We start from the raw sequence: 9,641 nt of genomic DNA on the forward strand, positions 1-9,641 counted from the left end.
GATCAAATTGGATATTCTTTCCTATAAATATTGATATTTGTGATTTGTTTTTTTTTTTATGGAAATTGCATTTTTGTATTTGATTTGCTTCGTAGAGTAACGGATATCCGGATTTTTTGGTTCGAATCAAAACGGATAACGAATCGAATCAAAATTTATGAATAATTTGTCCAGCTCTATTCGTAAACAGTAAAAATAACGTAAAGAAGAACCATGTATGTGAGTTTTATATTAAAAAAACGTAAAGTACATAGTGTGAACATATTTATGTAGAGTTTGGCTGAGAAACTCTTTATATGTGACTTGTGTCTAGTTTAGTGTGATCGCATTTATTACAATGCTTTTACACGTGACATGTGTCCAGTTTAATGTGAACGCATTTATTACAATGCTTCTCCTTTAATATATAAGTGATTCCCTTAGAGCATGTTTATTGGAGGGTTCTTAGGTTGAAGTTCTTAGCAGAATATAAGAAACCTTCTCTTAATTTTTAACTAAAAGTTAAGAACCGGTTCTTAAATAACTTTTTTACTTAAAAGTTAAGAGACGGTTTCTTATATTCCGCTAAAAACCCCAACCTAAGAACTCCAACCTAAGATAACCCTCGATAAACATGCTCTTATATATACATAGGCACAGATACTTCCCCATTACACCCTAAAAAGATTCTAACAGAGAGAAAGTGTACGCGTGATGTGCCCACTCTCTACATTTATCAATCATTCCATGTGTTTACCTTGATTTATCTATGTAAATTGCATAAAAGTAAGGATCCAATCTCACAACATCAATTCCACCCTAAGTTCAAAGTGCGAAGAGAAGGACACTTCTTCTTCCCACCCTCTAGTAATTTCTCCAAATCGCTACTGCCGGCGGAGATGGATGTTTCTGATTCTCACAGTCAGAAAAGTTCGCCGCATTCTATCTTGGATGCTGAGAAGGTTGAGAAAAAGCCTGGAGGATGGAGAGCCGTCACGTTCATTTTAGGTATGTGTTTTTCTTTGGTTCGTGAACGTAATTTATTTGTAGATAACCTATTCCTTGATCCTTCCTCAATTTACATGAAATTAGTTTCCATATTTGGATATAAAACTTCTAGAAACCACTGAATACATTATTACACTTATTATCCTTGACGGATGTTTCAAACCCACTTTTTGCCTAGATCTTTGAACGTAATAGACACTAGACAGAAAAGAAAGTGGCGTATGATCTTTTCAACCGGTCAAGAATAATTTAAATTTTAGTTTCATGTTTTTTTCCGAAGGATCATATTTATAATATATTCTTGTAACCGTCGGTTCATCATGTTTGACACTCGTCCATCTGACTACTTATTTATAACTAAAACGGAAAGAAAACTGTTAACATATTCGTTCGTTTATGTGTTGACATTTTTTGAATGGATGTAAATATGTATTCACTCAAAAAAAATTTACAATGACTGCTTTTGTTTAAACCCGAGATAAAACTATCGGAAGCTTTGAAATTTGAAAAACAGGAAATGAGACGTTGGAGAGACTGGGAACAATTGGGTTGTTGTCAAACTTCATGGTGTATCTAACCAGAGTGTTCCACTTAGAACAAGTCGACGCTTCAAATGTCATCAACATTTGGTCTGGTTTCAGCAATCTCACTCCTCTAGTGGGCGCGTTTATCTCGGACGCTTACGTCGGCCGTTTCAAGACCATCGCTTTCGCCTCATTCGCCACCCTCCTCGTACGTATTAGTACTCTTCTCTTCCTTTTATTGAAATGCTAATCTTAATGTGTCACATATGCACACTTAATATATAGTAATACTAATTCATAACATACTAACGTCCGGTAGAAAGTTATATTGTTGCTCTATATATTGTGTGGAGATGATACATGGTACGTGCCACATAATTTCATCATGCAAGTGGACATGACGAGGTAAATACGTTATGGACAAACTTTATTCATATATATTCAACAAAAACTATAATACTAAAACTTTAAGTTATATTTTCTTACCTATTTATTGCGTTTGTATCGTATGAAAACGCATGAAATTATAGAGGGACCACGCTTTCTATAGGACGATAAGGTCGATCTATCATGTGAATCATTCGAACGAAAGCATTCGGTAGACTCAAATTGTTGCCGGTACTTAACTTGGGCTCACTTTAATTATACATCCCCGAAATTCTTTATTAGAGAACTATTTTCATCTCACAGAAAAAAAAACAATTTTGATAAATTGCTAGTACATTTTCCATTAAAGAATTTCAGTAATCAAACAACACAGAGGGTCCGTAATCAAACGGATTATAACTTTCAAGATAAGAGAAGTGCGTTAGAAAATAAAGAAAATACACAAGTGGTCTATAAAGATTATCGGTAACAAGTGCGTCCAATAATTGAAATTCCAGATTATATTGCCAACTGAAAGAGTTGTAGATTTGGTCAATCACAGTGACGTAACGTAACGTAACTTAACGTTTCTAAATGTCTCTTTCATTCATTATCATAGCATTATTATAATCAAAGTGGGGTATTTATATTTGTCGCATCCCTCTAAATTCACGTGTTTACATCTCTTACATTTTTGCATTTTTCATAGTTATTAACTAGGTGGTTTACTGAACAGAAATGCAACTTTTTAAAAATATTTTTATTTAAAATATTTTTAACTTTATTAATATTTAAATTTGTGATTCATAAATTATAAAATAAAATATTTGTTTTCGTTTGACTTGTGATATTTCTAACAAACAGATTTTCAATTTATTGTATCACGATTAAATTCAAATAACTTGATTAAATTTCTATTTATGCTGATATAGATATAGTAATATTTTTGAATATTTATTACAATTTTGAATTTTAATTAAATTTATCTTAGTTTTTTTATTTATTAAGGTACATTTACATTTAATGTGGTAAAATATAAATATTTATAAGAAATTAGCTAACTTTTTCAAATTTACCAACTTTTTATATTAGGTTAGTTTATAAAATTTCTTATACTTGTATTTATATTATTTTAAATTTTAACAATAACAATATAGATCACTTACATATATATATGGTATGTACCGAATTATTATTATGTTATTTAGGAATTTTCTCAAAAGACAAAAGTGTTATCATTAAGAATATACATGTCATAATAAGAGACTTTTATTACTAAACCATATCATATTGTTGTGAAAATAAATATGGTAATGACATATAAAACTTTAAAAAAAATTAATTTTCAAATAAGGGGATCGACCTAAATTGTTACCATAAACTACTCATTTTACTATATTAGGGTTACAACAACAAAATTAATATTAGGTACTACGTCATGATCAGTTTATACTAACTGGTATCTAATGAAGGTGATAACACATTTTAATCATATGAAGTCGTCAAACCTAATTAAGACCAATGTTAACTTAATTAATTGTTGTCTGTAGTTGAGGTCATAACTTCAACCTCTCTTTTTTTGTCACTGAATCATAACTTCATTCTATCCCACAGTAATATATGCCTTTCCAAGTACCTAACTAAGTAATATCACCTTTTAATCACATGCAGTCCAAGATAACTAAATTAGTCCACTAGTCCACTTTATTGTTTGCCTTTCCAGTAGTAACTAACAACTATATCCAACTGAATTTCAAGGTAAAGATCATCATAACTATTGTAGAATCGGTTTGAAAACGAATGATGGGTGATATTTTACTAAATCAGCTGAAATCTGCAGGGACTAGTGACATTGACACTCACGGCATCGCTTCCTCAACTCCACCCAGAAACATGCAACAGCAAAGATCCCGTTAGTTGCGGCGGTCCGAACAAACTCCAGTTCGGGATTTTGCTATTAGGTCTAGGTTTCCTCTCCATAGGGAGTGGAGGAATACGACCATGTAGCATCCCTTTTGGTGTTGACCAATTCGACCAACGAACCGAGGAAGGGATTAAAGGAGTGGCAAGTTTCTTCAACTGGTATTACATGACTTTCACTGTGGTTCTGCTTATTACACAGACCGTTGTTGTGTATATCCAAGACCAAGTCAGCTGGATCATCGGCTTTAGTGTACCCACTGGACTCATGGCTTGTGCCGTGGTTATGTTTTTCGCCGGAATGAAGCTTTACGTCTATGTTAAACCTGAAGGAAGTATATTCTCTGGTATCGCTCAAGTTGTCGTGGCAGCTCGCAAGAAGCGAAAGATGAAGCTCCCGGCGGAAGATGACGGCACTGTGACCTACTATGACCCGCCTGTTAAAGATAGCGTATTATCCAAATTACACCATAGTAACCAATACAGGTACTTTATATATTCATTGTTTTTACGTATAACTGCATGGTGTTTAGTTGAATATATATGCACTAGATAACTAAATTTACAAAAAAAAAAAAAAAATACAGACAAATGGATGGTAAAATCGTTTATAAACTATTGCATGTCAAATTTTAATAAATATATAGTATCATATTTTACAATTTTGGTCAAATATTTTCTTGTCTAGCAAATTATAAGCATATTTTAACTTATACTATTTCCGTTCCAAAAATATAAAATTTTGAGTAATTCATAAATATTAAAAACACATTAATATTTTACTATAAATGTATTTTCCTAGTAATTTTCAATAAAATTACATCAATATTAGTTTAAAAAAATCAATTAAGTTTATTAAATTTTAAATTTTACTATTATTCAATAATAAAAAAAATTTAAAAAAATTTAAAGCTAATTTTATTATACTCCATAATTTTTTTATAAAAAATTTGATAATTGTGAAGCTGAGGTAGTACATATATTTTAACAAATAGGTTTCTAGACAAAGCGGCCGTGATAATAGAAGGCGATCTAACATCCGAGGGAGTTCCGGCGAACAAGTGGCGATTATGCAGCATTCAAGAAGTGGAAGAAGTGAAGTGTTTGATTCGAATCGTTCCTGTTTGGTCGGCCGGAATAATATCACTCGCGGCGATGACACAACAAGGAACTTTCACTGTCTCTCAAGCTTTAAAAATGGACCGACATATAGGCCCCAACTTCGAGATTCCGGCCGGTTCTCTCTCAGTCATCTCTCTCCTCACCATCGGCGTCTTTCTTCCCTTATACGACCGCGTTTTAGTCCCATTCTTCCGTCGGATCACCGGCCATAAATCCGGTATCACACTCCTCCAACGTATCGGGACAGGGATCGTTTTCGCCATCCTCTCCATGATCGTTGCCGGGTTAGTGGAGCGCATGAGACGAATGCGCTCCATTAACGCAGGAGATCCGACCGGGATGACCCCCATGTCGGTGTTTTGGCTCTCGCCGCAGCTTGTTCTGATGGGACTATGCGAAGCATTCAATATCATTGGACAGATTGAGTTCTTCAACAGTCAGTTTCCTGAACACATGAGAAGCATCGCTAACTCTCTCTTCTCTTTATCCTTCGCCGGTTCGAACTACCTTAGTAGTTTGATTGTGACGACGGTTCATAAATTCTCCGGTGGCCATGACCGTCCTGATTGGCTTAACAAGAATCTCAACGCGGGAAAATTGGATTACTTCTATTATCTGATAGCGGTTTTGGGTGTGTTCAATCTGGTTTACTTTTGGTACTGTGCTCAGGGATACCGGTACAAGGTTGGTTTACAGATGGGAGGTTTCGAGGAAGACAAGAGTTTCTCTGATGTTGAGACGAGTTCCAAAAACAGCTGAAATGATTTAAAGCAACAAGAAGATGATCGTGTTGTTTTAATGATTACGATGATAATGTATCTAAGTATATAATGTATAATTAAGAACTATATTATGTAATAAAATTATACCCTTTGTTATAAGAACTAGATCGTATCAGATATTTTACAGTCTACTCTAACTTTATGGCTTTTTCATGATACACTATAGCTGGTATTCCATAAGAGTAGAATTCTTACAAGTAAAACGCAGTTTAAGTCATGAATGTAATTTGATCGGTGGATTGCACTATAGCATATAGTCATATACACTATGCTATGACATGAATATATATATATACTTTGGTGTTCCTATGTTTGGGGACTACTCACAGTAATGCTTTCCTCTAAATTAATTATAAGTCCTATAGAGTTTTTGATCTTTTTTGTTTTAATTGGACTTCATCATGGAACTTCTAGCAATCAACCGAAGAAAGCTTTTACACCTTTTAAATTATACATGGTTGACGAATTCTGCCGACAAAAGCAATGAACATGTGTATGGATTCGGTGACAATATCTGGATTAGTTGTACGGTTCCTGAAAAATTGAACAAGTGTATGGATTCGGCTTGCTTATTTTATGAAGTATGAGCATGATGGAAATACATCCTCGCATGAATACATGAAAAAAGATTGTGATGAAAACTCCGTCATTCCTATATTTATTTCGGTATCTACAAGTCCTGTGACACGATGCAGATTCTACAACGTTTAGTTTTGTATTATTGGAATCGACCAAACCATTTGCGTACAACCCCCTCATTGCAACACTGTATTTGGTTTATTAATTGTCTTCTATATCAGGGAAACGTTCGCGTGTAAGATGTTGGTATTAATGAATATGGATCTTGTAAAATCTACCTTTTCATGGGAAGGGGAGATTGTTCTTTTTTTTTGCTTTGGTAATATGATTAGGTAAACAAGTTTTTCAGCAAGAACACTCTTTCCAGGAGGTTGGCCGCCTATCCTAGATCTTCCCATTTTCCTGCACCCATGGGCATACGGCCTGGCAGGCCTTCCCTTTCCGCGGTGGAGCATGTGGTTTAATTCGATGCAAACCGTTTAGTAGGATAAGTTGGTGAGGACTTGCAAAATGCTTGGACACTTTAGAATATTATTAAACAAATCTTTTAACTACAACATCATTTCTTGATGGTGAATGTTCCACAGGACCACATAATACATATAAATTAATAAACTTAAAATTATAGAATAAACAAAATAAAAGATTAAAGCACCCAAATATATAACCTAATATTCTAAAATCAACACTCCCATAACCAATCGTGTGCCTTTTTATTAGAACTATCTCTTAATCTTTGAGCAAATAGCCAGACCAATATTGCAAATAGCATGACGTTTACGTAGTTGAGGGAACTAGAACGACGTGCATTGTCCCATTGTTTGGCGGAAGTTGCAAACGGAGAGGAAACAACTTGCCGTTCAAAGGATTGCGTGTACATACAACAACGTCATCCATGCTAGTCTCTTCCCTGAGCGCCTGCGTCAACTGTTCCACGCTATTTCCTTTGAAAGTCAAAGCGTATCCAACGGCTGAATCATTCTCCACGTGTCCTTCTTCGTCTGCGATATGGTAATATATGACCCTCCTTTCAGATTTTGGCAGCGACTCAGTCAACTAGTCAACACAAAATCAAGAAAATGTTAAGACGACAATCTTGAAAATAATATTTCCAAAAATATATCTGAAAAAATCAGCTTCCCTAATCCTAATCCGATCTTTAAAGCCAAGTGAAACACTGGGGATGATTAGTGATGGTCGTGAGTGCTCTACGCAGCCATAATTCTTTTTGGAGCAATAAAATTAAAATAAACAAGCTTTATTAATAAAAACCAAAGGTAGAGTCCAAAATCTTTAAAAGGAAATATAATGGCTATAGAAATCAATTTTTTCTACAGTTTAGGTTTATTGGTTTTAAAACTTTGAAATAAACCTATAGCAGTAAAATTTAAAGCTGAAGCCACAAAATCTACCGCTTAAATCTCAAAGCAAAAAATCCAAAGCTATAAACCTCTACCAATCAACCTTCCTAGACCCTATATTTTTTTGAATTAATATTTATAATCACAAGTCTTTAAAAAAAAATTTCTTTTAAACTTATAATGTCTTTACTAATTGTTTAAAACTTCCAATGTTCTGATCTTAATACTAACCTCTACCACGTATTTTTCTGAAGAGGTTCTAGACATAGGAGGACTTGACGGCTTCCTATGTGGCGCGGGAGTTGTCGCCGGAGCTAGAGCCGGAGGCGCCGTTCCGACTAAGATTTCAATGAGATCAACATCCCACAAAAACGAGTCTGAACTGTGAGGTGAGTCATGCGTGACGGAGTTACGCCAAGGAGGAAGTCCACCATTGGCTCGAAGGAAGTTGCCGTATCTAGTCCTGAGCTTCACTTTCGATCCTTCTCTCACCGGCTCCCACTCTACGGACGAGCCAAGCCGATTAGGTTTCGACAATACTACTTTACGCCCCGTTGCACCGAGCAAGAAACGCTCGTTCGAGGCGGTGAGATAGTTGCCGTAACAACTCTTCAAACGGATCACTTCAAAGGAACCACGAACCAGCTCGACGGTCCACCGAGCTCTCTTGTCGGAACCAATCCTGTCTTGAGTCACCGTCTCTTCGTCTTCATCCGCCATCAGATACTTCTCGTGGACGTTACGCATCCTAACGGCTTTAGCGTTGTGGAAAAACTCCATTTGCTGATACTAGCTATATGTTATTACTAAAAAAAAAAAAACAAAAGGCTATGTTATTACTAATTGTGAATTACATGGTATGTATTTATAAGTGGAGACTAAATCCAAAGCGGCACGCAGTGACGTGAACCTTTTTCACGTGAGCCTTTTTTTCTATCGTTTATTTTTGAATTAATTGAATAATGAATAGCCATGTGATGAAACGATTTTAGCAACAAGGCATGGAAAAGTCGTGCTTAATTGACGTGTTGCACCATAGCTATGGTTTCCACGTCAGCATATTTAGATGTTATCCTTTTACGTATGTTTCCCCTCTTCCCCGTTACAACCTGCAACCGAGAGAAAAACAGTATAAATTAAGTTATTTTATGGTGAAAATTAATTTATTTTATTATTCAAAAACTAAAATTAATCTATTTTAGTTCTATGGTGGATTGAGAAAACAGTATGAATTAAGTTCTTCTATGGTTAATCTATTTTATTATTCAAAAAAGAAAATTAATCTGATGACAAAAAAAAATTAATCTATTTTGTTTCTATGGTGAAGTTGAATATAGTCATATAGATAATATTTTTTTCCTTGTAAGACTATAACTCGGTAACCTGGTCAGTCCCAGATGATTCTATTTTTATTTTCTAAACCTGTAAAATAGCCACACACTATATATGTGAATCAAAATTCAATATCTATTATCTATCTATCTACTATTATAAAGAAAAGTTTACTCTTTCCTCGTGAATCCACATCACTAATTAGTCTCTTTAGGTGATGATGAGACTTCATTTTACTATTTCCATGATGTTATTGGTTTTCATATCAAGAATTGAATTGGGCTTAAGAGGATAGGTCGTAGGCTTCTAATACAAAACCATATATTTGGGTTAAAGAACAGTGGTTAAGTAGGTGATTAGCGGACCAGAGCGACTATCTTCTACGCTTTCTCAAAGAAACGCCGTTTAGGGTTTCTACTGTTGTTGAGCTCATGTTAACAAACTGACTATGGAGGATCCGGGTGGGTTACGAGGGTTAGAAATCCGGCCAATCTCTGGTGGAAAACAGCCGTTGGTGTAAGTTCGCGTAACTTCTTACTTGCCTTAGAAAACCTGGAACGTCACGGATCTTATATGCATTCAATCACTCTCATTAACTTCCCAATTAACTCCATTTCCCCCACTTCTTCCATGTTTTCACATTCATTGCATCCTCTTTTCTTCCAGTC

General features: G+C 35.0%; 2 protein-coding genes across 2 annotated transcripts; one reads left to right on the forward strand and one right to left on the reverse strand.

The window, feature by feature from the left end:
- Positions 1-644: 644 nt before the first annotated feature.
- On the forward strand, positions 645-5,859 carry LOC106327204 (protein NRT1/ PTR FAMILY 2.13). Its single transcript, XM_013765288.1, has 4 exons — positions 645-987; positions 1,502-1,719; positions 3,718-4,283; positions 4,793-5,859. Exons 1-4 carry the CDS (start codon positions 879-881, stop codon positions 5,676-5,678), a joined length of 1,779 nt encoding a protein of 592 aa, XP_013620742.1. The 5' UTR covers positions 645-878; the 3' UTR covers positions 5,679-5,859.
- A 950-nt stretch (positions 5,860-6,809) lies between these two features.
- LOC106322434 lies at positions 6,810-8,479 on the reverse strand. The gene is made up of 2 exons (XM_013760442.1): positions 7,873-8,479; positions 6,810-7,336 (listed from the first exon to the last, which is right to left on the reverse strand). The coding sequence occupies exons 1-2, from the start codon at positions 8,419-8,421 to the stop codon at positions 7,058-7,060; spliced, it is 828 nt and encodes a 275-aa protein (XP_013615896.1). The 5' UTR covers positions 8,422-8,479; the 3' UTR covers positions 6,810-7,057.
- Between the last annotated feature and the right edge of the window lie 1,162 nt (positions 8,480-9,641).

The sequence above is a fragment of the Brassica oleracea genome, chromosome C2, assembly GCF_000695525.1.
Source record: "Brassica oleracea var. oleracea cultivar TO1000 chromosome C2, BOL, whole genome shotgun sequence".
NCBI classification, from domain to species: domain Eukaryota; kingdom Viridiplantae; phylum Streptophyta; class Magnoliopsida; order Brassicales; family Brassicaceae; genus Brassica; species Brassica oleracea.